General features: G+C 37.9%; 6 protein-coding genes across 11 annotated transcripts; all 6 read left to right on the forward strand.

Moving 5' to 3' along the window:
- The first annotated feature begins 6,933 nt into the window (after positions 1-6,933).
- Positions 6,934-8,167, forward strand: LOC140799041 (transcription factor MYB59-like). Of its 2 annotated transcripts, none has more exons than XM_073153153.1 (3): positions 6,934-7,229; positions 7,311-7,440; positions 7,521-8,167. In XM_073153153.1, the coding sequence occupies exons 1-3, from the start codon at positions 7,121-7,123 to the stop codon at positions 8,008-8,010; spliced, it is 729 nt and encodes a 242-aa protein (XP_073009254.1). In that variant the 5' UTR covers positions 6,934-7,120; the 3' UTR covers positions 8,011-8,167. The 2 variants fall into 2 exon arrangements, with proteins under 2 accessions (XP_073009254.1, XP_073009253.1); XM_073153152.1 differs by having other exon boundaries at positions 6,934-7,206.
- Positions 8,168-9,925: 1,758 nt separating this feature from the next.
- Positions 9,926-12,145, forward strand: LOC140798392 (uncharacterized). The gene is made up of 6 exons (XM_073152201.1): positions 9,926-10,061; positions 10,193-10,247; positions 10,372-10,422; positions 11,155-11,246; positions 11,367-11,444; positions 11,817-12,145. The coding sequence occupies exons 1-6, from the start codon at positions 10,006-10,008 to the stop codon at positions 11,968-11,970; spliced, it is 486 nt and encodes a 161-aa protein (XP_073008302.1). The 5' UTR covers positions 9,926-10,005; the 3' UTR covers positions 11,971-12,145.
- Positions 12,146-12,366: 221 nt separating this feature from the next.
- On the forward strand, positions 12,367-14,059 carry LOC140798391 (pentatricopeptide repeat-containing protein At5g42450, mitochondrial). Its single transcript, XM_073152200.1, has one exon. It carries the CDS (start codon positions 12,470-12,472, stop codon positions 14,036-14,038), a length of 1,569 nt encoding a protein of 522 aa, XP_073008301.1. The 5' UTR covers positions 12,367-12,469; the 3' UTR covers positions 14,039-14,059.
- A 1,446-nt stretch (positions 14,060-15,505) lies between these two features.
- Positions 15,506-19,115, forward strand: LOC140798899 (probable monofunctional riboflavin biosynthesis protein RIBA 3, chloroplastic). 2 transcript variants are annotated; one of them, XM_073152982.1, is made up of 8 exons: positions 15,506-15,733; positions 15,835-16,153; positions 16,699-16,762; positions 16,869-17,074; positions 17,171-17,496; positions 17,604-17,733; positions 18,257-18,553; positions 18,712-19,115. In XM_073152982.1, the coding sequence occupies exons 1-8, from the start codon at positions 15,678-15,680 to the stop codon at positions 18,967-18,969; spliced, it is 1,656 nt and encodes a 551-aa protein (XP_073009083.1). In that variant the 5' UTR covers positions 15,506-15,677; the 3' UTR covers positions 18,970-19,115. The 2 variants fall into 2 exon arrangements, with proteins under 2 accessions (XP_073009083.1, XP_073009084.1); XM_073152983.1 differs by lacking the exon at positions 16,699-16,762 and having other exon boundaries at positions 15,511-15,733; positions 16,853-17,074.
- A 489-nt stretch (positions 19,116-19,604) lies between these two features.
- Positions 19,605-20,356, forward strand: LOC140798640 (probable histone H2B.1). The gene has a single exon (XM_073152595.1). The coding sequence runs from the start codon at positions 19,709-19,711 to the stop codon at positions 20,183-20,185; it is 477 nt and encodes a 158-aa protein (XP_073008696.1). The 5' UTR covers positions 19,605-19,708; the 3' UTR covers positions 20,186-20,356.
- A 297-nt stretch (positions 20,357-20,653) lies between these two features.
- LOC140798638 (serine/threonine-protein kinase AFC1-like) lies at positions 20,654-24,772 on the forward strand. Of its 4 annotated transcripts, XM_073152591.1 has the most exons (12): positions 20,654-21,187; positions 21,531-21,702; positions 22,246-22,272; positions 22,428-22,581; positions 22,666-22,714; positions 22,809-22,923; positions 23,156-23,247; positions 23,395-23,551; positions 23,661-23,725; positions 23,920-24,017; positions 24,175-24,283; positions 24,444-24,772. In XM_073152591.1, exons 1-12 carry the CDS (start codon positions 21,080-21,082, stop codon positions 24,600-24,602), a joined length of 1,305 nt encoding a protein of 434 aa, XP_073008692.1. In that variant the 5' UTR covers positions 20,654-21,079; the 3' UTR covers positions 24,603-24,772. The 4 variants fall into 4 exon arrangements, with proteins under 4 accessions (XP_073008692.1, XP_073008695.1, XP_073008694.1 ...); XM_073152593.1 differs by lacking the exon at positions 22,666-22,714 and having other exon boundaries at positions 20,912-21,187; XM_073152592.1 differs by lacking the exon at positions 21,531-21,702 and having other exon boundaries at positions 20,912-21,187.
- The last annotated feature ends 820 nt before the right edge of the window (positions 24,773-25,592 follow it).

The raw sequence follows: 25,592 nt of genomic DNA on the forward strand, positions 1-25,592 counted from the left end.
TGAGCTCGATCCATCCGAAACTTGGGAGAGGAAAGGGAACGCGTATTTATAGATGGCTCTGTGAATGAGACACGTCGACGTTCCGGTGTCCAAGTGTGTCTTGCAGCTGAAGTAAGCGTAGGTGATGAATGACGAATTAACACGTGTAGGCCATTATAAGATAAGTCCAACACGTCCCGTGTGGATTATTTCCAGAGTGGTAGGTTGGAGGCGTCGTCGTTTCACACCGGCGAGACTTGGGAGTCACCGACTGAGGTCTGGGACAGGACGGGATTAAGAAATAGCTCGGTAGTTTCCTAGCTTCGCCGCGGCGTTTACGACGTATGACGTACTTCTATTATATGAGAGTTTATAATATATTATGTTTTTCAACCGATAGTTATCTCCATATTAGAATTCTATTTTGTGAGTTTTATAGCTCTCATCTTTATTTCTATCTCTCTTATTCGTAATAAAATAAGTTTAATTCTTATCAATATCTACGTGTCTTATATCCTGAAGATTTCTTCCATGCAATAGAATTAATTTTTTATTAATTAATTTTTTATTAATTAATTTGATGAAGATCTAACGGTTAAGATGTATAATAGGAATGAAAGATATTACCGGTTCAGCAGGTAATTTTTTATAGATATATAATCTTACACATTATTTTTTAACAATTATATTATCTTAATATTTTATTAAGTAAAATACATATATATCATTAACTGAGAGTAATGTATATATATCAAAATAAGGGTATTGATGTCTTTTATAATTAACTTGATGAAAATTTAATTACATTTAACTTTTTAATTATTTTTTATTATTTACATATATCTCCCATTAGTTTAAGATTGATTTAAATTAAATTTTAATAGATAGAGATAGAGAATTATATTTAAATTGAAGTTTATCTCCAAATAATCAAATTTAAATTATTTAATATTAAATGATATCTCCTATAATTAAGGCATAATTATATTTAAGAGAGAAATCTTAACAAAAGAAGAAAAAAAACGTGTAGAGCGCTTCTTCCGTACCGTAAAGTTAAGTGTTTATTAATTACTTTGATGAAGATCTAATGGTTAAGATCTTGAAGAGTATAACAAGAAAATTAGAAAATTAGGCACACGTAATTAATCTTCTTAATTAATATACTCTTTTTCTTACATAATGTGGTTTTGGAACCATTACACCGGGTATGAAAACTGGCTATTATAGCCGTTGGATTAAGATTATAATTTTTAAAGGTGCATTGAAGTATTTGCCATATCGTGATCTCTCTGTTCCAAATTTGTATTATTCTTTTTGCTTTTATATGAAAAAAGAAAATCTTACTATGATCAAGTATCTCCCTTTGTAGACATATGCTTCCAAATTTAATTCAAAATATTATGTAATTAAATCTGATTTGAAATTGGTTAGATTTGTATAATCTATAGTCTAATTCATTTACAAATTTGAATCTATCCGATTATATTTATTTGTGATTTAATTTTTTACTAATGTCTTAAATATATTTTACTATATATTTACTTAACTTATCATCGCTAAAATGACTAAAATATTATAATTCTGAGATAATGCTAATAAATGATCAAAAAGTTATTACACTCGGTTAAATTTAACAGAAAAACTAATCATCTCATTTTAATCATAAATATATATGAACTAGTTTGAAATTTTTTAAAGTATAAAAAGGTAAAATAATTTTAGAGATAATTATATGATAGTAAAATATATTTAACCCTTAACTAATTGATATATATCTCACAGGAATACCGATTAAAACGGACAATTTAAGAAGTTTGCGAAAGTTTTTGCCTTATATCACTAGAATGTCCTACTGGCGACTGTGTCAGCAATCGCTTAGTTTGAACGGTCTTGGCAGGCTGAGCACATTAATACTCCAAGTGATGCCATTTGCCTTTGAATGGTTGGTTTACTCAATTTGAATAGTCTACAAAAACCATTTGCTTCACCTTCCAGATGGAGTTGGAACGATTCTTTCACCTTAATATCTACCTTTCTACTAAGCAAAGTTCTATCTAGGCATCCAAAGATGGTCATACACGTCGATCACTACTTTATGTTTACGAGCGATCTCTGTTCTCTTTTAACTCTTTCCCCTCTGATCGATACAACATTCTATCAAAAGGACGATCGATCGAGTCATCGTGACTGTTTTCGATCTAGAATTGCTTTTATCTATTTACTTCAAGATCATAAGACTCTAACTAAAGCGAGAATATATATATATATATATATATATATATATATATATATATATATATATATATATATATGTAGATATTTATATGACCAACAAAATGTCATATATACACATATAACTGAAGTAAACTAATTAATTAAATGAATTGAAACTCTATACAACTATACAAGCAGCAGAGGCACTAAACTATACAAACAACTGAAGCAAGTGAGGCTCCTTCAGCTCAAACTCCCTCTCCTTGTCGGCGCCGCCACTGAGCAATGACGCCACCGTCACCATCCTATGGCGGCGCGTGTGGCCTCCTAAGGCCTGCCCTGTCGAGAAGCCTCTTCCGCAGATGCCGCACTCGTGGACTCTCGTCTTCTTATACTTGGACGCCACTATCAACCCGAGCAAGCCGTGTCCGGCCACGGCCGGCCTAGTGTGGCTTGTGCGGTGGCCGCCGAGAGCTTGGAACGACCCGAACCGACGATGGCATGTCTTGCACTCGAAAACTCCATCCCCACTCTTCTTACTTTGTTTTGTCTTCCCGATATTTTTGGTTCCACCGGAGAGGGCGAGCAAGAGATTCACAATTTCTTTGTCCTCCATTCTTGTTTTCTCCTCTACTTTTGTCGATCGACTGCTTCGTTTTGAGCTCGAAGAACGCTTGGTCACACAACCACTGAGCTCTACAAGCTAGATACATGCATTTATATATACAACCTGGGAGTATCGTAAGCGAGTACGCAGTTTTACGAAAGACGTCATGAACTTAGAAAGCAAGTGAGTAGCAAGTTCGTTTGGCTCCCACACGTTCTACGTGTAGATAAGATGGAATATGTTCTTTTAACGCGGTTAGTTGGAGAATTTCTAGGAAAGGAGGAGTTCAACGGTCTCGGGTTCATCGTTAACATGGTCAATAAAAGAAGTCTTTTTTTCTTTTTCTTTTTCTCATTGTTAGGTTAAAAGTATATGTTGCTTATCCACGACGCAAACTAGCTAAAAGCTATAATAACTGTCGTTTATCTTTTATGGATAATTCTTTGTTCGCATAACAAGTAACTGTCATTTTTCTTCTCGTGTATAAGAGGATTCCAAGTGGATATTTATGGGAAATCTCTAGTATATATATATATATTCCACTGTGATCTTTGGGATTTTTCGAAATAAAGGAAAAAGTAAACACATATATTTTTGAATTACCTAATGATACAACTACTAATTAAATGCCCCTTTTTTTTTCTTCCCATCTCCTGTTAGAAGTAAATTATGAAAAAATTAGAGATAATTAATTTAAAATTTAAAATTTTGTTATTTTATTATCTTCTTCTCATAATTTGTAATAAATTTTAGATAAAGATATATTTAGTTGCCGAAAAGTGGAGTTGATTTTATTGAAATGATTCTTTCATTTTGAGAAAGAAAATAAAAATAAAAAATATTTTTGGTAGGTAAAAATATATTTCTTTAATTTACTTTTTACAACTAAACACACCCTAATATAAGATGTATCATTTTTTCTAGCTAAAAATTAGCTATTATAATTTTTAGATTAATATTATAAAATTTAGAAAGATATTAAAGTATTAGCCTTAAGAGAAATAATGGCTTCGATCAGTAGATATGCACCATAAAAATGAGTTAAGAGAAATGTAGTGACGAGGAAAAGAATGGGTTTATAAAAAAATTCTTATTTTATTTTTATTCACTATAGTTTTAAAAGCTTATTCAAATAGCATATATTTTAAAAACCGCATAGTAGTCCTACTCCCCGGGCTTAGACTTTGATAGGCTGAGCTTGTTCTGGGCCTACTAGCCATAACTCTAGTGCTAGCTCTAAAATATCGTTTTATTTGCAATATATACTTTTTTTAATAAAAAAAATAAAAATACTTCTATTTTATTTTTTATATATTTTTTTAGTTAAGGATATTGATATCTTTTTGTTTACTAAATTACTAAACTTTTGACACCTATAAGGTATACATGCAAATAAAAATTCATCAAATGTTAATTCTAATATTAATGGGGGAAGTTGAATCTATGATCTCTACCATTAGTTGTTGGTAGGACAAATACTACTGGGTTATAATGGGTCAGTTAGCCATTGTGAAATTATAAAACCTAACTTTTAGATTAGAAGAGCCTGTAATTATTAGGACAAATTTAAACTAGTGGTAACTTGTACTATAATTACATGCTCATCTTCTTATAATCATGATCCTGTGAGAATTGTTAAGATATTCTATTGTGGTCTCATAAATGATGATTTCAAAAGGAGTGGTTACGAGTGGTATGAACTATATGAACTATTATGGTAGTAACAATCTTGGTCATACTTGACATTATTAAAGATATATGAATATTTTGTGTTATATAGATCATAAGCTTAATACGGGGTGATCGTTTGAATGAAGAATATCTTAAATTTTAATTTCGACGTCCATGGTATAAACTCGATCTCCCCCTCTTGCAAATTATGCCTAGAACTCTCCCACGACAGCATGCAGAAGTAAGTCCAGATATGGCGAGACAATTATAGCAACCACCTGTTCCCAGAGGCTCATCCAACTATTTAGTTTATTGTTCCGTGGGTCAATGCCAGCCCTCTTATCTGCTAGCTTTGAGCAAGCCTTCCAAGAATCAAAGGAGCACTTGATGGCCTGTGACAAAAGAAGAAGATTTATATATCCATCCACCGACCGATTCATCTCGACGACCACATTCATAGTGCAACCTGCGCACCCACAAGCTGCAGCAAGAGCTCTCAGATCCATTAATGTCGGCAGAGACAACTAAGTCATGTATCCAAACAAGCACAACAGAACAAAGATAAGGTAACCGGGACATTATAACATTGAAAGTTTGCATGCACAAATAGATCGAGAGAGAGAGAGAGAGAGAGAGAGAGAGAGAGAGAGAGAGAGAGAGAGAGAGAGAGAGAGAGAGAGATAAGTGGCCACTGGGCACAAATTGGTGGCATCCACATCAGAGTTGCTCAGCCTTATAAAGGTACTCCTGATCAGCTCCATGAGTGTTAATTCTTATAGATTGCTCAAATCTTTATATTCTTCTATTCAGGATATTGTTTGAGCATCGACATCACCTCGACAGGAACTCCCACTACTATCTTTCCTGTAAACTACTGGATTCTAGTACCGTGTAGTTTTACCCGAGAGGCTGTTTTTTTAGAGCAAATTATAGTTTAATCCGACCTTGCATGGCATCAATATTTTCTATGTACCGAAAGCAAATTGCTAAAATAATCAAACTAACTTTACCATCCTTAAATCAAATTTTCAGCAAATCATAGGCAAGTGGACTTTAATTTATAGCTATAACTTAGACTTTTATATCCACCTCGATACCAAAAAGCAATCCCTAGCTGGCTCACTCTTACTGTAACCAATATCAAAATACGTTGATACGTAGAAGGATAAATTAATTAATGATTAAATACATTTTACTTTGTGTACTTTAAAAATTCTTAAACTAATATCCATACTTATAAATAAAGTGAGACCACTAACGTTAAATTTAACTAAACGTTATGATAATTTTAATTATTTAGTGATATTATTTTAAAAAAATTGATGTAAAACTTTTTAAATTAAAGAAAAATAAAATAATTTTGAACCCATTAACTTATGGAGCCACTGGGGGTAGTTTTTTTGAGAAAAGGAAGCACTATTTAGTCTATGTACGTGCATTGCAGTGACAGTAGCAGAGATTGAAAGGAAGAGTCCATGAATAGATGAAGTTGTCGCCTTCTACCAGGCTTCTCAGTTCCACCACTGAACATATTATGCCATGAATAGGCTTTCCATCACTTTTTGATCCCTTCCAACAGGTAAGCTTTTATTAATGTCTCCCGTGTGTAGCACTACATATGCATGCCGTATATATATCTCCATGGAGAAGATCCAGTGCCAGTGCTTGTCTATTCTTGATATAGAAAAAGAATTCTCTCACCACCATCCCATTTCATGAGTTCCGAGAACATCATAGCGTAATGCCAATTATCCACATACATAGCTGAAAAAGAAAAGAGAAAATTACATTCTATACCCTACCATTTTACTACTTACTTTTCAAACTCTCTATTATTAGTATTAGTATTATTATTATTGGGAAAAAATACCACATTATTATGTTAACTAGTATTGGCAGAAAGATACTCATGATAAAATTTTGAGAAATTTAGCAAAACCACTTGGCCGCTTATTTTTATTATTGTTTACATATATTATATAAATATTTTATTAAAAACACATTACCGTTAGTTTTATTAACTATTAATTACTGTATAAATGAGTTAATATAACTCTAGGTGCAAAATTGTAGTAATACTTTGAATAAGTTTTTAAATGAGGAATATTTTAGATATTTTAATTTTTTTTTATTTTCAAAAGTAATGGAATTATTTATGTTCTATTAATTACTACTCGGATAAATTAAACAAAGAGTGTTTTTGATAAATTTTAGGCAAAATTCTGGGTATTTTTTTAATATAGATTTGCTTAAAATTTTATTAGGATATTTGGCGACGCAAAAAGAAAATCGGGACGTTCACGTGCAGTACACGTGCCAACGGGAGTGGGATCTTATTTTAGGGGGGGGATCAAAGATTCTGGAATCCCAACCCGCCACCCCAACCGCACGTGGCATCACGTGACAGGGGGGTGCGGGAGTCCATTGCCCTTAATATATAGACGAGAGGGCGAAGGCCAATTGGATATCCCCATTGGCTTGGCATAATCCCACTACGGAATAAGGAGAGAAAGAGGGAGAAGGAGAGGGAGACCAATTAACTAGAAGAAGAAGAAGAAGAAGAAGAAGAAGAAGAAGAAGAAGAAGAGGAGGAGGAGGAGGAGATCTAAAGAGCATGGTGATGGTGAAAGAAGAAACCCGAAAGGGGCCATGGACGGAGCAAGAGGACCTGCAACTCATATACTTCGTTCGTTTTTTAGGCGAACGTCGTTGGGATTTCATTGCCAAAGTCTCAGGTTTGAGGGGTGGCGGGATTTAGGTATACAGGCTTTTATTTATTTCTGCCCATAAGACGACCGAAAGCCAAACCTTTCTAACATCCCAATCCCCTCTCTCTTAGGTCTCAACCGGACCGGGAAGAGCTGCCGGCTTCGTTGGGTCAACTACCTCCAGCCCGGCCTCAAGCGCGGCCGCGTCACCCCTCAGGAGGAGCGCGTCATCCTCGATCTCCATTCCCGATGGGGAAACAGGTTCTTATAATTCATCTTAATTTTCTATTAACTCATCAACTACTTTAAAAGTTTTGAAGCTGACAGCCACAACGATATAGATGGTCTCGAATTGCCCGCAAACTCCCGGGCCGCACGGATAACGAGATCAAGAACTACTGGAGGACCCATATGAGGAAGAAGGCTCAGGAGCACAAGAAGAAGTCTTCTCCGTCGTCGTCGTCGTCTCCGAGCTCCCAGTCCTCCTCCTCCCTCGTAGATCACCACCCACCAAGCATTAACGATGGGTATAATAACACCAGCATCGAAGGTTGCAGCTCTACAAACAGCAGTGCCAAGGAGAAGGATGATGAAGCGAATCGGTACTACTCCATGGATCAGATATGGAATGAGATAGATACATGTGAGGCAGGGAGTGAACAAAGCTTAGAGGAGTACTACTACAAGGGTACTGAGCAAGCTTGCGATGTTTCTTGCCCACTGACAATGAGCTCTCCTGTCTGGGAATATTGTCCTGACTCACTATGGAGAATGGATGATGAAGAGCTCAAGTTGTTTACTCCTCAAATGGATGTTTCTCCTTATCAATAACAACAATCACGAGAGAGAGAGAGAGAGAGAGAGAGAGAGAGTCGTGATCTTGAAGCTAGCTATTGGTTAGAAGTCAGTACTCGATCCTTCTGCAGTAGTTTGAGGATTTAAGTGCTTCACAGTGAAATTATATAAACTTACTTTAATTAGTGTGACATATTTCAATTGGCTAAGTATTGTAATTATGACGCGGTATGAATCTTCAGAGGATGAGCTGCTAATTCCTGTCTGCGTCGACATTGGCTTTTACCAACAAAAAAAAAAAAAATCCTCATGTTAATGCGTTTGAGTATTCTTCAGTAACTGATCACAAAGAGTGAGAAAAGCATAAAGCTGCATCTTTGCAGAAAAAAGAGCTTAAACACTTTATAAATGCAAATTAATGATGATAATTATAAACTAGAGAGAAGAACTACCAATGGTCTGGGTGATGCCGTATCAAAAGCGTCTTCGAATGTTTGTGAGCATTGTATTACTTACACATACAAAAAAAAAAAAAAAAAAAAAAAAAAACAAGTACCTCATAAATTACACAAATATTTCTTTTGGTGCATTAATCATGTGGCTAATACGAGTCATGGAGCTGAAAAGATATGAAAGGGAAGTTGCAAGATAGTGGATAGGCTTTAATTTCCCCTACTTTTTTTCCCCATTAATCTCATTCTTAAATGAGAGGATAACATTCGTATATATCGTGCTAATATATTAAGCCAAGTGCTTCACCAGTGGTAGCACAAACTATTAATTCCACGGCATTGAGGTGGAATTAAAGAGTGCTAGAAAGAAACTTTTGCAAGAGTAATTCCAAGTACTGCGTGAAGAATGCAATGCAATTGAAACATTCACGTGGCATGCAAGTGACTATCTAAGAGTATTACCATCTAGATAAGTCCCATGTGGGTTGGTTTGGATGTGCATTTGGCTACCCTGGTCGCACTCGCTCTAATCTTACAACACTCTTGTATTTTATTTGAACACGATCAAATTCATCAGATATGCTCAATTGTTGCACTAACACATTGATGACATGCCCGAGTAGAACTAGACAGATCGACCTGCACTAAATTCCCAAGATAATGCTGCATCCACCAACAAGTTAAACATATATGAGATGTTAATGTCAAAGCATCCTTTTGTGCTTTCAATTGTCTATGCAGCCCAATATATAATTTGTCAATGCTAGAACTTAGGTAGAAGAAACCACTTATTCAATCCCAAGTGATATAAGTAGCTTTGGTATACTTTCTCCCTTACCTAATAAATTTCATAAGCATCCTCACAATTCAAATGGATGGAAGGCAAGAGAATTTGGTGATATGCATGTGGTAAGAAAGATAACGTTCTTTTCAAGTATAAACTACCTTCACTATTAAAGGGTTAATGTAATGGACTTTAACAATCATATCAGAGCTACTTTATCACTGATAATTATATAGTGGGAGAAAAGTTGGATACTCTTATCTTATAAATTAGAGAGCAGAAAAATCCATTAGGTCATTGGATAAGATCAAGTGGGTGATAGAAAATCCATGTTGTTCCCCATACACTTATATTTGCATGCTAATTGTATGTGCATGCATGTGCACTTATAAATCAATGTAAGATTAATGTGCACTTCACTTTATTTATATGATAATTGGACTGTCTTTGTATTATTTTTGAGGCAATAAAAATAAAACATAAGGGTAGAACGATAAATTCCATATAGTAGAGTGTTTTTGTAAATTTCCTTGTAAATTAATTAATGCTACTGAGAATACGGCGACGTATTCTCACTTTGTCTACTCCAAAGCGGCGCCGACTTCAAAGTTAGGAGTTGCCTCATGGACTTGGAGCTTATGAGCCCACCACAACCAAGCTAATCGGGTCGGATCCCGGGTTGACTCACGTGAGACGCGCATGTGATAGGACAAAACGGACCCGAAACCTTTCGCAGACCTAACGAATCCCAGAAAAACCCCGCTTCTGTCGCCGGCTAACTCCATCACCACCGCCATGACCAAGTTCCGGAAGCTGGGCCGCAACGCGGCCCACCGCGTCGCCATGCTCAGGTACTCTCGATCTCTCCCCTACGCGATTTGTTACTATGGTCCACCTCCATTTCTTCCCTTCCCTCGTTTGGGTCTTTGTTGCTAATCTCTACCATTGCTTTCCTACTACTCCTTACAATTTTGCCATCCAGGACGATGGTATCGCAGTTGGTGAAGCATGAACGCATCGAAACCACCGTCGCTAAGGTGCTCTTTGTATTCCTTTTCTTGCCCCTGTTGTTTCTTTGGTAGACATTTTGTCGAGTATTTTGTGGGCGCTGCTCTTTTGGCTTCAGTTTTGCTAATCTCATCCATTTGCTCATGTTGTTAGGCGAAGGAGGTCCGTCGGCTTGCGGATAACATGGTCCAGCTCGGGAAAGAGGTGATTGCGTTATGTCTTGTTTTAATTTGATAATTTGAGAATTGACCAGCTATGCCACTCAGAAAGTTGTACCGTTAGAGATTTGGTTTAAATGTTGATGACTTTTTGACTAAACGAGCGAATCCCAAACATAAGAAGATAATCATTTCAGGAACTCAGTTTGTTTGCTAAAGAAAGAGACGTGTAATATGGTGTCTGATGAAGGATTTGAAAGTTAACTTGGTAACTTATAATCTCCCTTGAGGTTTATCGGGGAGCAGGTATAGCTAGAAGAAGAAAATGGAAGGGAACTGTACTAAAGAGTAGTGTTGACAAATTTGAAGAAGCATCTACACTTGGGAAAGTAAAACATTTTCCAATAGAAATAAAACTGTTTTTAGAGTACATTAGTTTCCTGGGATCAAATGTGACTGCCAACGAGGTAAACTACAGGACTACAATCAAGAACTCTATTTGTAAGAAGGAAACGAAGTAATATAGGGAGAATGAAATAACATGAAAGTTTAATAGCTATATGGGAAGTATCATTAGTAGGATGTCTATTAAAATATCTCAGCCAAATTGCATGCTTTCTCTTTCGATCATCTATATGTCGGACGCTGTAGTATAACTGCATTTTACAAGATGAATTGATGATACTTGAAAATTGGTATTAACGATATTTTTGTTGTTGTTAAGTATTAGGCCTAATTTGCAATTCTATTCTTTTTACTTCATATCTACTTGTTTCAGGGTACACTTCATGCTTCAAGGCGTGCTGCTGCTTTCGTTCGTGGAGATGATGTTCTTCATAAGTTGTTTACAGAGTTGGCTTATCGCTATAAGTAAATATTATTGATTTATATTGGTTGTTATGTTGCTAGTTCTTTCGATTTTGAACTCTTGTGTTTGTAAGTATTTTAAGCTGTTTGCTGATTACTATTCAAACATTTGCTACATACCAGAGATCGAGCAGGTGGATATACAAGATTATTGCGAACTCGGATACGAATGGGGGATGCTGCACCTATGGCATATATCGAGTAAAGTTTATTGCCTTGATATTTATCTCTTCGCCTGAAATTTTCATGTTCTCTTCTACTAGACTGATATATATGAAATTTTGCATATTAGCAGTAAATTTCTTGTCCATCTCTCAAAGTTTTCTTGTTGCTCTATGACTCTTAAGAAGTAGAAAACAGAGATCGTCTGTACTGGTTGGGATAAGATGAATAATCTCCTTACACATGTTACTTGGAACTTAAGAAAAATTCTCCTACGTTTTAAGGAACAAATCAAGAACAGATAGCACAGCATATCAATGCTTACTTAGTAAATAGATTACTAAACTTAAATGAAGTTTCAATATCCCTTATCGTAGACTAATTTATCCATCTGTGGACTTGTGTTGGCAGATTTGTTGACAGGGAGAATGAACTCCGAGAGGCTAAACCGCCAACACCGCAGCCACCTCAAAGAGCCCCTCTTGATCCATGGACAAAGTCCCGTGCTATCCAACAGTGGGCTTCTCCTAAGGACAGTCAAAGCTCTGGAACAGAAGGCCAATGAAAATTATTGATTTTAATTTTGGTGTCCTTCAGTACAACTTCCAAGATTTCTGTAGAAGTTCTCTATAGGGAGTTTTGTTAAGCGATTGCAATCAATAATGCAAATGTCCGGATCCTTCTGTGTGTTATTTTTGAGAGTAATACATGTCAGCTGTCAAAGGACAAATTTCAAGTTAGTTTTCTGCATATTGATTTTGACAGTGATGTTCATCCAAACCTTGGCTTTGTTCATGGTTTTCAATATACTTGATGTCTTATAGGTCGCAAGGGCGATAACTTTCTGCTATCATGCTGCACTTTCCTTTTCTCCAGGTTATTTATCTGTTGAGATCTTTGGTTGCATTCACACTGGATCCCTACTTTGAAATTTCAACGGTCACTAAGAAATGTATAAAATTTACTGAGAATATTTTGGTTTGGACCTGAAAATAAATAAATGTCTGGCGAGGGTTTTATCGGAAACAGAAGATGATCACTTGATTCAGAATTGACCATGGACCATGGTATTAAACTGGCTTCGCGTAACAAGTTCTGTTCCCAACCACATGAGACCGTCACTATCTAAATCCCAGCTAGAAAAATTTCTTCCCTGTTCATCTCTCCATCTCATCAACACCCAAAAATCTCACGCCCAGCTTCTCAAATCCGGAAACGACCTTCAACTCGTGCAATCTTACTGTGACTGTGGTGCGTTTGCGCTTGCTCGCCAACTGTTTGATGAAATACCCAACTGGGATGTAGTGTCTGCTACAGCCATTATTGGAATCTTTTCTCGCCACAATCGTCACTATGATGCTATTTCCCTCTTGTCTCGCATGCTTCTCGTTGATGTCAGGCCCAATGAGTTCACCTTCGGGACAACATTGCGCTCCGCCACCGCTCTCCACGACCTTGACATCGGCAGGCAGCTTCATGCTTGCGTTGCAAAGATGGGTCTCCATTCTAATGTCTTCGTCGGCAGCTCGCTTGTTGATCACTATGCCAAATTGGGTACCACGCAAGAGGCCCAATGTGTATTCGAGGACACTTGTGAGCCGAATGTTGTTACATATACTGCGTTGATTAGTGGATATTTGAAGAAGGAGATGTTTGGCGATGCGCTTTTGCTCTTCCGACGCATGCCAGAGAGGAATGTGGTCTCGTGGAATGCGATAATTGGCGGTTGCAGCCAAGTGGGCCTCAATGAGGAGTCTGTGAATCTTTTCGTGGAGATGTGTAGAGAAGGTGTTAGGCCTAGCCAGTCTACCTTTCCCTGTGTCCTTACTGCGGCTGCCAATGTTGCGGCACTTGGCATAGGTAGAAGCTTTCATGCTTCTGCTATTAAATTCTTAGGCAAGCTTGATGTTTATGTGGGCAATTCCGTAGTTAGCTTCTATGCCAAGTGTGGCTGTTTGGAGGACAGTATCTTAGCATTTGACAGGCTCAAAGAAAGAAACATCGTCTCATGGAATGCGGTGATTTGTGGGTATGCACAAAATGGAAGAGGAGAGGAGGCAGTGGAATTCTTCAAGAAGATGAGAGCCATTGGTTTGAGGCCCAACGGGGTTACCCTTCTCGGTGTACTGTTCGGCTGCAACCATGCATGTTTGGTGGAGGATGGCTATAAGTTGTTCAGGTTGGCTGAGAAAGAACAGCCGGACATACTGAGATCCGAGCATTATGCCTGTGTAGTTGATCTCCTTTCTCGGGCTGGGCGATTTAGCGATGCCAAGAGGTTTCTTGAGGAGATGCCTTTCAAACCGGGAATAGGGTTTTGGAAATCCTTGATTGGAGGATGTCAAATACACTGGAACAAGGATCTGGCTGAAACTGTTGCTCGGCGTGTCCGAATGTTGGATCCTAAGGACATATCATCGTATGTTCTTCTGTCCAACGTCTACTCAGCAGGAGGTAGCTGGCAGAGAGCATCGATGATCAGGAGAGAAATCAAAGAGAAGGGAATGAAAAGGATTCCTGGGTGTAGTTGGATTGAGATCCAGAATAAGGTCTATGTATTCTTTAATGGAGATTGCAGGCATCATCGAAGTGATGAGATCTATTGGATGCTACAAACATGTCTGAATGTATAAGTCAGTGTTTTTCTTTGGTCATCTTCCATTGTAACAAGAGGATTCGAATAACCTTGTGTCCTGACCACTTTCCAAGTGTTGAAGAATATGCAAGGATACTTGTTTGTCATTTCATGCGTCTATTCTTTCCTAGCTTCTTCAAGTTCATTGATAGACATTGCTGACCTCTTTCCTTTTTACTCAATTTCTACCCTGGAGGAGAGCAATATAGACAATATTTCACAACTGTTACAGAGGAGACCCCGGTCTTTGACCATTACACACTCCCTTCCAGTGATTTGGTTCATGGACATTTGAGCAGAGTGATGGTAATTTTTCAGTTTGCTTGGGAGAGTTTGAAAGTTCATTGGAAAAATTGCTGAAGTTGCTGCATGATTGCAATTTCTTTTATTTGTACTTGGTTTCACTGTCAATCTCGGCTATCCAGCAAGTGTTTTTTTGGCTTCTTTTCAGAGGTGTCCTTTTCTGAGGGAGCTATAATACATATAAATACATCGTCTTAACACCTGAAATGCATAACTATGTCTTCTTCTTCTTTTTTCCCCTGTTTCTGCATCATTATTATCTTTATATAGTTAGATAATTACAGACTGGGTCTACTTTTAAAAGTGGTCTGGTTGGTGCTGTAGGAGATGGAAAAACCTTGAATTTCTGAAGGGATATCTGGCTAGGGGGATGTTCCTTAGCTACCAGATTTCCTATCTTGTTTGAGATTGCTTGGGAGCCTAATTATTTGATAGCTGATGTTTGGTATGGTAGTGAATGGAATATGTGTTATAGGAGACATTTGAATGATTAGTTGCAGTGTGATGAACAACTTCTCTACTTGTTGCAAGGAGTCTTGTCAGGCGACTGGTGAGAGGAATGATACTTTTACGTGGAGGTTTGCCTTGTACATATTTCTTAATAATGGAAGCAAAATCACTAGGGTTATTCCTCAAATTCTTTTTAGTTTTCTGGCTGGCTAGTAACAATAGGATTTTGATAAGGGATAACTTGCATAAAAGGAGATAATTTTACTTATTTTTGAAGTGGCACACAATATGAAGGAATTGCTGGGTTGGGCTAAAAAATGTTGGCGTGGTTTTAAGAGAAGCCGGAATATGACTAAGGAAATGAATTACTGGTGCAAAATATGGTGGGCTAGTTTGGTTGTACAACATCGTCTTACAGATTTTAATTCAGCGCATTAACTTTATATTTATCTGTTAGACATGGATCAAGAGTGTTGAGGTACATAGGAGAGTCAAAATAATGCGGATGAGATCCAAATAGCAGCTTGGGTGGTAGTGTTTAGAGATCCTTGTTTTATTATCTCTCTATTTTAGATTTATTGTTTGTGAAAGTGATGTCTATAATATTTTCTTGTTAGTATTTTGGTGTTACGTTAGTTGGATGGTTTGTTGCTACTTTTCTTCTTAACTAGTAGCCGGTTTCGGCTTTTGTTAAAAGAAAAGAGAGAGAGAGAGAGAGAGAGAGAGATTATGTGGTCAGCTTTCTCCTACCTCTTTGATGTATATTATCCACAGAGAGCAGATTAGTCCAAATGAGAGTTTGAAAGGAGAGGTGATGCTGAAAGTGATAAAGGTATATAATGTCTTGCGGAGAAATTACGCATTTTGCTGTGGTCTCTCTCTGAATGGATTGCCTGCTGCTTCTTCCCCCCCTGTCGCCTCGTCCTATCATCAGTTCAAGGTACAAAAATTCCTATTTTCTCATGCAATATTTTTGCAAGAAATCTGCCCCCCCTCCTATCTTTTCTCATAATTTGTGCTTCAATTTGGAACTTGCATCAGCTGTCAGCAACGCCTTGGTGGATCCTACAGCTGCGGATTTGGAGTAATTAGAAGGGGATGCTTAAAACTAAAATGTTATGCAAGGGGAGATGCACTTGGTGGTCCAGATTATTTGCAAGAAGATCCTCTGAAGGGAAAAGATAATGGCTCTCTTTTTGGACGTTTCGGTGGGTCAGGCATTTCCTTTGAGACAGTAAGCGCTGAAATTACGCAGGAAATATCAGATTTTTTTGTCAGTGATGCAGAGGGTGACCCAGATTGCCCTTCAGAAGGATTTTCCTCAATTGACGAGGCCATCAGTGCTTTACGCGAGGGAAAGGTGAGAATTTATAAAACCATCTGCTGTCTCTTATGCATGTTCAAATTTATTGATTCTATAATGTTATTGGTAAAACCTACACTTTCCATGAGAATATCTATTGCCAATAGTTTACTGATTATTGTATAACATAGTTACTTTGCTCGCCTAGTTGTATAGTTTGATTTAGGTATAAGGGCTGGAGGAGCTTCAGTAATATTTTTAGTCTAATGCATGTTGATTGTATATTTCTGGGATAGTAAATCAGGCTCATCTCTATAAGTTTACATGATATTTCTCTCTCTTGAATATTTTGGTTAAGCGGAGACCTTTGGTCATCCAGTCCTTCTCAGGAGAACAAGGGATAGCCAAGAACAACTTAAGGATAAGAAGTCTCAGAAAACTGATAGGTTTCTATAGTCTGCTGTCGGCCTTACATCAATCCCTTGCAAATAATTTAAGTCTATGTAAACCATAAAATAACCCCTCCAGAAAGTCATTTAGATGTAGTTCCAAACAAGAAAGGAAACCTTTGATTTGGGATTTTTTTTTTCCTTCTTTACTAGGACGCTGTCATGCTGCTAACCAAAAGCCAGAGCAAGCATAATACTATATGTTGTTTAAAAATGAGTGAGTAACATCATTTTTAGATTATGTTCCTAACTAAATATCACATTTTCAGTGAGTAACATCGTTGTTTAATGATTCATTCTTCTCTAGTTTGTAATTGCTGTAGATGATGAAAATGGTGACCGAGAAGGGGATCTTGTTATGGCAGCAACTCTAGCAAATACTCAAGCTATTGCCTTCATGATTAGACATGGTTCAGGGATTGTCTCAGTAGGCATGAAAGAGGAAGACCTGGGGAGGTTGATGATTCCCATGATGTCTCCAATCACTGAAATTGAAGACCTTTCAGCTCCAGCGTCGACAGTAACAGTGGTAAAAATTGTGTTTACAAACTCACTTTTTGATCCATTTAAGAAATTCTAGCAAGCATCACCGAGCTATTCATTAATCTATCCTTCGTCTATCTAGGATGCCAAAGTGGGAATATCAACTGGAGTGTCAGCTGCGGATAGGGCAAAAACTATCCTTACTCTAGCTTCCCCAGACTCTAAGCCTGGAGACCTTAGAAGACCAGGACATGTATTTCCTCTTAGGTATCGAAATGGAGGTGTTCTTAAGAGAGCTGGTCATACTGAGGCATCAGTGGATCTGGTTGCACTTGCTGGACTGCATCCTGTGTCAGTTCTATCAACAGTTGTTGACCCGCAAGATGGTTCAATGGCACGGTTGTCTGCAATAAAGAAGATGGCTGTCGAAAATAATTTACCAATAATCTCAATTGCTGATTTGATCCGGTCAGTATGTGTTAAGGTGATGAGGCTTCTATCTGCTCTATTGCAGATTCTTTACGATCCTTTATCGCTATCAAACTCTCCACTATGCTTTGATTCTTGAACTTCAGGTATAGAAGGAAGCGGGAGAAATTGGTGGAGAAAATTGCCGTCTCCCGTTTGCCAACTAAATGGGGCCTCTTCCAAGCTTACTGTTATCAATCCAAGTTAGATGGAACGGAGCACATTGCTGTTGTCAAGGTATGAAAGAGTTCTTTCCGGTGATCTGCATCTTCTTAGTTTCTTGCATGTTATTATGTTCAGGAGTCCATATTTTATCAACATGAGGAAGAGGTTTTTTCTTTGTTAAATTTCATGTTTTGCATAATTGAGATGGGCTGAATATCTATTTCCTGAGATCCTGATGTGAGAATGATGTTGTGCTTTGGAGGAGTCAGTATGTTTTTTGTTAGAATATAAGTGAAAGAGCATATAACACCCTCCACCATTTTCTTCTTTCCGGCCAATTTTAGCTCTCATGACCCCTGAAGAGAAACACATCGCACATACGCTATTTTATCAAATCAGGAAGGCTGAAAAAGACAATATAACTTGCAAGCACAGACATTTCTTTCTTTCCTTTTCTTGTAGTTTGCCTTTCTCAGCTAGTAAGAAGCTTCTTCTATGTTAATAGGATAACAACTTTTTAACTTCTATGTCAGTTGGCTTCTGTTTATCATTTAGAAGGAAACATATAAGAGCGACAACTCCTCTATGTTTGCAGGGTGATGTTGGAGATGGACAAGATGTCCTTGTAAGAGTACATTCTGAATGCCTAACTGGTGATATCCTTGGCTCTGCTCGGTGCGATTGCGGCAATCAACTAGATCTTGCATTGCAACTGATCGAGAAAGCTGGTAGAGGAGTTCTAGTCTACCTTCGAGGTCATGAAGGAAGAGGCATTGGATTAGGCCAAAAGCTTCGTGCATACAATTTACAGGACCAAGGGCACGACACCGTCGAAGCAAATCTGGAACTTGGATTGTCTGTTGATGCTCGCGAGTACGGAATTGGAGCTCAGGTACACTCCATAATATTCTTGAACTACCATCCTGATACTGAGAGCAATTTGAACATAACCACATTGCATGTAGCATCAAACTAATTATGAACATATTTTCATCATCCTTTCTTTACTGAACTGTGTATCTTGATCATGTTATCTTGGTGTGTTCTCAGATACTAAGAGACATCGGTGTGCGGACAATGCGCCTGATGACGAACAACCCTGCCAAGTTTATTGGACTCAAGGGATATGGTCTTGCTGTGGTAGGAAGAGTTCCTGTTATATCCCCTATAACAGAAGAAAATAAGAAGTACCTTGAGACGAAAAGAACCAAGATGGGACACGTTTACGGTTCAGATCTTCGGGGAAGCTTCCCTGGATTTATCACTCAAGATGTAAATGCTGCAACTTCATCAGAAGAGGAACATTAACATTTTGAACATTGCATGCCTCTTTCCACCTTTTATTTTCATTCTTACAGAAAAAAAGAAGAAGAAGAAGAAAAACCTCAGATGATTTAAATTGATGAAAATGTACATAAGAAAGAAGGCTTAGTTAGAAATCAGATACACCCAAATTCTGTGTGTTTGCGCGCATGCTTGTGGTTCTTTTATTTGCTAGAAATGTTAATTAGATATTTTTAAAAAAAATTTAACTAATATTTTAAACTGTCTAATCTAGATTTTAAATATTTATGCCGCTGAATTATTACTTTTGAGTTAAACATTGAATAATTGTTCTAGAAGAATGTATTACTAATATTATAGAAGAGTTATTTACCAACTTTTCTAAAGTTAATCATTATATCATCGTCATAATCATTCAAATTTGTTCCAATAAACAGGGAGTTCTTTGAATTTAAATTCCACTGGCTTCATGTGAATTGTGAAATAAGAATAAGGAAATTCCGATTTGGTATAGGATTCACGATTCTTTTTTTAATTAGGGTCAGCTCATCGATCCGTGCCTCACTTTACAACCAATCAGAAATCTGCCGCGTTTCAGAATCGGACGCCCCTAATTGTTGCTAACTCATCAATCCATGTTCCAAGTTGTCAACCAATCACAGGCTACTGTTTCTCCTCATAAGTACTAAACCGAAGGCTTCCTCCTCTTCATAGTTCATACACAAGCAATCTAATTCCCTCGTCTCTCGGTTTCCGAATTCCGATGGCGCCAAAGGCAGAGAAGAAGCCCGCGGAGAAGAAGCCGGCAGAGAAGGCTCCCGCGGCGGAGGAGAAGGAGAAGAAGACCGTCGGCGAGAAGGCTCCCGCGGCGGAGAAGAAGCCGAGGGCGGAAAAGCGTCTCCCTTCCAAGGAAGGGGACGAGAAGAAGGGATCTAAGATGAAAAAGAAGAAGGCGAAGAAGAGCGTGGAGACGTACAAGATCTACATCTTCAAGGTTCTGAAGCAAGTCCACCCGGACATCGGGATCAGCAGCAAGGCCATGGGGATCATGAACTCCTTCATCAACGACATCTTCGAGAAGCTCGCCCAGGAGTCCTCCCGCCTCGCCCGCTACAACAAGAAGCCGACCGTCACCTCCCGCGAGATCCAGACATCGGTCAGGCTCGTCCTCCCGGGAGAGCTCGCCAAGCACGCCGTCTCCGAGGGCACCAAGGCCGTCACCAAGTTCACCAGCTCGTAGGCCAATCGAAGAAATCTTAGGGTTATGTATTTCATGTGAAATTAAGTTGATGTAGTATACAACCTAAACGAAAGATCTTGCCTTTGGCGATGAAATTTCGTTTTCCCCTGCCTTAGATTCTTGGAATTTATCAACTCAGATGATGATTTTGAATCTTGGATTCAAATTCAACCCACAGCTACACAATTTACTATTGGCGCTCGTACTCTTGAATCAAAAACTAAAGATAAAATAAAATTTCAGGCCTCCTCCGTTCCTCAACTAGTTTTAAAAAATTGTAACTATTGCTTATTTTCATATGAACCCTTCGTTTTATTTTGGTAGCAAAATAAGTCGTTTAAATAATTTTAAATTTTTGGTAAAGAATATCATAGTTAGATATTTAAGCGGTCGTATGGAAGTGTCACGAATTAACTAAATCCGTAAAAATCCTATTTTGATTGCCTCGTTCTCCGAACCACCGCCTTTAATCGATAGATCATTTATTCGGTGGTCCATCCCGCTATGCCATCTCCGGATCTTCGCTCCCATCTGCCCATCCCATGATTCCTATCCCATCCCATCCCAATTCCGTTCCGTCATAACGGAAACGGAATTGGAAAGGCTCGTTTGATACGACCAGAATATCCAACGAAAAAGATGAGGGAAACGAGTTCGGCTCCCGAGGGGGGAAACGTGATTCACACCAACTGTGGTTAAGAGTCTCCATCGGTGCTCAGAGCGGTCGGATTAACTATAGTTGGCTTCGAGGTGGGAAACGCACTAGGTTATCGAGAGCTCGGGGACGACGAGGGTTGCCTACCCTCCTTTTGCCCTTTTTTATCCATAGAAGAATTCAAACCTCTCTCTCGATCCCGATCCGCGAATGGAGTTGTTAGGGTTTTGATTTTGAAGATGGAGACACAGTGGATCGCGGAGTACCCGCATCCGACGGTAGACAAGCGACCCCGGAAGAGGGCCAGGCTTACTTGGGATGTGCCCCCTCCTTTGCCACCTCCCAAGGTCGTCTTCTCTTTCTCTTGAGCTTATTTCCCCTTTCGATCTGTCTTTTATGACACAATTTCGTTCTTTTTAATGTCGTTATGTATCCGAGATGCCCTAATTTGCATGGCTGAACCGAATTTTCTTCCTTTTTTGATGTTGAGGTGGAAGATTGTTATTTTTCGTTACAGATTGGTGCTATCCGGTTAGGACATAAGGATCTGTGAAAAAAAATGTAATTTTTCTGCTAAACAATGTAAAAAGAAGCGTTTTTGGGACGTTGATGCTAAAGAGTGATTTTGTAATACTTGGCAAATTGGTTGCAAGCTTATGCTGACGAAAGTTGGGTGATGGCTTTGTGTAGGCCCTTCCGGTGCTGTACTGTGGTCAGGAAGTTGTGAATGGAACCATTGCAAACCATTTTTTGCCCACTGTCTACTACACAGGAGCCCCTCGAAATGCATCTCCTCCATGGAGAGCAGACGACAAGGATGGTCACTATGTTTTTGCAATCGGAGAGAATCTATCATCTAGATGTATTTTCCACTTTCCTTGAATCTTACCTCTTCTTTATCCAACTGACCTTCTTTGTTTTCTATTATTTCATTTTTCTTTTGTTCATAATAAATTTCCAATTGTATCTTCTCTGGGTGGCATGATCTCTTTTTAATTTTTAACCCATCTTAAGCTACTTAAGCTTTGTCAAGTAATGGTATTGAATGGTTTGCAATGCATAGTCCAGGTGGTATAGTTGCATCACATTTTGTTTTCAGATTTAGTTGGTTTTGCAAATCATGGCTCATTAGAAGTATATGTTTCTCTTTCCTTTTTAAATTGATGGAATACATTAATCATTAGCATTTCTTTTGGTCTAGCTGGATTAAGTGAGATTAACGGCTTAACAATCAGTTTGTTCTGTGATCAGAAATTTGTTAAGAGTTGTCTCAAAATTAATTGTTGTCATATATAACTGTAACTTCTTTATTTCGGGGTAATATGCTCTTTTACTCTGTAATTTTACATTTTACTTGTATGAACTTCGCCTTCCTACTGATATCTTGTTTTATTCATTTCTGCAGATAGGATACTCAGCAAGATGGGTGAAGGTTAGTGCAGTAATAATTACACCTTTCTTTATCTGTTCTGTCTTTTGGTTTCCATCTCGAGGGTGCGCTGGAAACTCTGGAGAAAATGTTATCTCTACATCTTGTGATACTATTTACTTGTACTCCTATTATACTATGTATAACATATGCTGCAGGAACATTTGGACAAGTTTTGGAATGTTGGGACTTGGAAAGTAAAGAAGCAGTTGCTATCAAAATTGTGCGTTCACTTCAGAAGTATCGCGAAGCCGCAATGATCGAAATTGATGTGCTCCAGAAACTTGCAAAGAATGACATCACGGGGATTCGGTAAGCCATCTCTCTTCAGCTCATCTTGTACTCATTATTTTAGGGTTTTAAGATGGATATGTACAAGTGGTTCTATTGCTGCAGTTGTGTGCAAATTCGGAATTGGTTTGACTATCGTAATCATATATGTATTGTAAGTATATATGCATTTATAAGTTGAATTTGTAAGTGATACTTTAATCCGGCCCTTTGGCTAGAGACTGAACTGGATTTGATGGTTCTAACAGGTATTTGAGAAACTTGGACCAAGTTTGTATGACTTCCTGAGAAAGAATAGTTACCGCTCCTTTCCCATTGACCTGGTCCGGGAACTTGGCAGACAGATTTTGGAGTCTGTCGCATGTGTGTGGTTTAACCTTTTCTTGTCCCTTGTACTTTTACTATTCAATGCTTGAAACTCTGTTGGCACTAAATATTTGGCTTTTTATGCGACAGACATTTGTTGTTTTCATTTTGATCAATTTTCTTGATTATGGATCAATGATCGTGGACCATATATATGGTTTGGGAGAAGATATGCTAGTCAGCACGCCCTAGTATAAAATGGTTCTTACATAGTGTTGGTTTATTGCAGTCATGCATGATTTGCGTCTAATCCACACTGATCTGAAGCCTGAGAACATTCTTCTTGTATCTTCTGACTATATTAGGGTCCCTGATTACAAGGTACATGTCTTGTCTACTAATGTTTTGTTTGCTTTCAAGTAGAGACTAGTAAATTGACTACTTCACGACTGTATACTGTTCCCATGCTCTACAGAATATTTCTTGTGCCATTTGCTAAACTTGTGCTTTTTTTGGTTAATCATGAAGTTCTTGTCAAGATCAGTTAAGGATGGATCATTTTTCAAGAATCTTCCAAAGTCTAGTGCTATTAAGCTTATAGACTTTGGGAGCACAACATTTGAGCACCAGGATCATAGTTATGTGGTATCAACTCGCCATTATCGTGCACCAGAAGTCATTCTTGGTAAGTAAACATTTTCCTCTATTCTAATTGGTTTGAGCTTTGAGATATACTTTCTTTACAAGAACCATAAGGATCATTGTTTTATTTTTTTTCCATCATCTCTTTCTAGGACTTGGGTGGAATTATCCTTGTGATTTGTGGAGTGTGGGTTGCATTCTTGTTGAGCTCTGTTCGGTAAGTTGATCTTCACTGGTTGCTTGATTATTCTAGGTATTCTCTTTAGTACTGGTGCATCCTCGTTGAATATAGTGGAAACTTTTTTATCTATAGCATTATGATGGAAGGCCAGTAGTTGGCACAGTTCTGTGAAATTATCTTATTAAGCTTCTCTTAATATGTTTATATATGGTTTTTAATGTAAAAATTAGGGTGAGGCATTATTTCAAACCCATGAAAATTTGGAGCATCTAGCTATGATGGAGAAGGTTTTGGGTCCACTTCCCCAACACATGGTCATAAAAGCTGAGTAAGAACTTGTACATTCTGTTGAATTGTTTGTTTCATCACATGATGCAGATGGAATATCACATGATTACGGCCTGTTTAAAATAGTGGGCATTAACTTAATTTTGTTTGTTTTGAATTTGGATGCATTTCTTGCTCTCATGCATTGGTTTGGGCAGCCGACGTGCTGAGAAATATTTCAGGCGAGGTGGCCTGCGATTGGATTGGCCAGAAGGGGCAAGTTCAAGGGAAAGCATGAGAGCTGTTTGGAAATTACCTCGCCTCCAGGTAATTATGTGTTGTCCTTCTGTTCATTGACTTCTTTCTTGCCCTTTTTGACTGGGTTGAAACTTTACTCATCCCTTGCCCTTAGTATTTTATATCTTTCAGTTTGGATAGAGCCACTTCATTATATAGTGAATAGTTATGAAATTCGGCTTTGTTGCAGAACCTGGTAATGCAGCATGTTGATCATTCTGCTGGGGATCTAATTGATCTTCTTCAAGGGCTTCTCCGTTATGATCCCAATCAACGTCTTAAAGCACGAGAAGCTCTTCGACACCCCTTCTTTACCAGAGATCACAGAAGATGTGGTTACTTGAATTAAGGGGCTTTGTTGTAATTTTTTCCTCTTTCAATTCATTCTCTTAAGAACCTTGAGAAGGGGAGGATGCTGTTAAATTGATAAATGAATACGACTGCTTGATGTTGTGTAAGATTACTGCTGTACATAAACAGTTCCTTTGCAATGAATTTATCTGATTGGAATCGGTAGAAGTTGGTTTTCTGGTTACAAGTTCATCTGTGTCACTTTTTAAATTGAATATTGCATGTAGATTCAACTTATATAGCTTATCACTTGCTAACTTTGTGAACTGACTGTAAGAGCAGATAGTTTTGCAGAAGTTTGATCTGATTCTAGCAACTCTGGATGATGGACAGTGTCAAAGCTGCTTTTAAGTACATTAGCCTGGATGGTCTGCTGCAGTTGTGAATGACATCATGATTCGGTGCTGCCAGGTATAGGGAATGTATCATCTTGGTGGGTCATCAGAATTCAATGTATACACTAAGGTACTATTTCTCGATATTTGAGTTTCTTGGCCTTTTTTTTTGTATTGTTTTGGTTTTGAAAGCTTATTAACTTGATTGGATTGGTCAGATTGTTCATATATGCATTATTTCAAAACTTATTTTCTTTGTGATGGAGGCTGCTGCACCTAAGTGTGTCCTGTCTACAAGCTTGGGCTGCAAATTAAATCCTAGGAACCTTCTTCCCAATGTTATGTAGGACAGGAATACTGTGATTCAAATGGTTCTCAGGAAGTCATAAAAACAAAGTTCCATTATAAAGTAGCGGATTATAGTTTCTATCACATGAATTTATTCAATACTAAGTAATACTAATGATATTTGTCTTCCTTATAAGTTTTCCTTCAAGTCATAGTAATATTAATGATAATTTTCTGTTTTTCTTCTTAGATAGACAATTGTTTCTTGTGTGAAACAATTGTAGCATCTTTGTTGTTGCAATAGTTGCATATCTATCCAAATAAAGTAGTGAGCAAATAAAGGATGCTATAATATCTCCAGTTCT

The sequence above is a fragment of the Typha latifolia genome, chromosome 12, assembly GCF_019914945.1.
Source record: "Typha latifolia isolate L0001 chromosome 12, TyphaL0001v2, whole genome shotgun sequence".
In the NCBI taxonomy this organism is placed as follows: Eukaryota; Viridiplantae; Streptophyta; class Magnoliopsida; order Poales; family Typhaceae; genus Typha; species Typha latifolia.

Bases quoted from the DNA above. Each gene is read 5' to 3' on its own strand.
- LOC140798391 (XM_073152200.1), top strand. From the start codon at position 12,470: ATGGTATTAAACTGGCTTCGCGTAACAAGTTCTGTTCCCAACCACATG.
- LOC140798899 (XM_073152982.1), top strand. From the start codon at position 15,678: ATGGATTGCCTGCTGCTTCTTCCCCCCCTGTCGCCTCGTCCTATCATC. The intron at 15,734-15,834 runs GTACAAAAATTC...AACTTGCATCAG, and splicing joins CGTCCTATCATCAGTTCAAG to CTGTCAGCAACGCCTTGGTG. The intron at 17,075-17,170 runs GTAAAAATTGTG...TCGTCTATCTAG, and splicing joins CAGCGTCGACAGTAACAGTG to GATGCCAAAGTGGGAATATC.
- LOC140798392 (XM_073152201.1), top strand. From the start codon at position 10,006: ATGACCAAGTTCCGGAAGCTGGGCCGCAACGCGGCCCACCGCGTCGCC. The intron at 10,248-10,371 runs GTGCTCTTTGTA...TCATGTTGTTAG, and splicing joins TCGAAACCACCGTCGCTAAG to GCGAAGGAGGTCCGTCGGCT. The intron at 11,247-11,366 runs GTAAATATTATT...GCTACATACCAG, and splicing joins GAGTTGGCTTATCGCTATAA to AGATCGAGCAGGTGGATATA.
- LOC140798640 (XM_073152595.1), top strand. From the start codon at position 19,709: ATGGCGCCAAAGGCAGAGAAGAAGCCCGCGGAGAAGAAGCCGGCAGAG.
- LOC140799041 (XM_073153152.1), top strand. From the start codon at position 7,086: ATGGTGATGGTGAAAGAAGAAACCCGAAAGGGGCCATGGACGGAGCAA. The intron at 7,207-7,310 runs GTTTGAGGGGTG...CCTCTCTCTTAG, and splicing joins TTTCATTGCCAAAGTCTCAG to GTCTCAACCGGACCGGGAAG. The intron at 7,441-7,520 runs GTTCTTATAATT...ACAACGATATAG, and splicing joins CATTCCCGATGGGGAAACAG to ATGGTCTCGAATTGCCCGCA.
- LOC140798638 (XM_073152591.1), top strand. From the start codon at position 21,080: ATGGAGACACAGTGGATCGCGGAGTACCCGCATCCGACGGTAGACAAG. The intron at 21,188-21,530 runs GTCGTCTTCTCT...GGCTTTGTGTAG, and splicing joins CTCCTTTGCCACCTCCCAAG to GCCCTTCCGGTGCTGTACTG. The intron at 24,018-24,174 runs GTAAGAACTTGT...TGGTTTGGGCAG, and splicing joins CACATGGTCATAAAAGCTGA to CCGACGTGCTGAGAAATATT.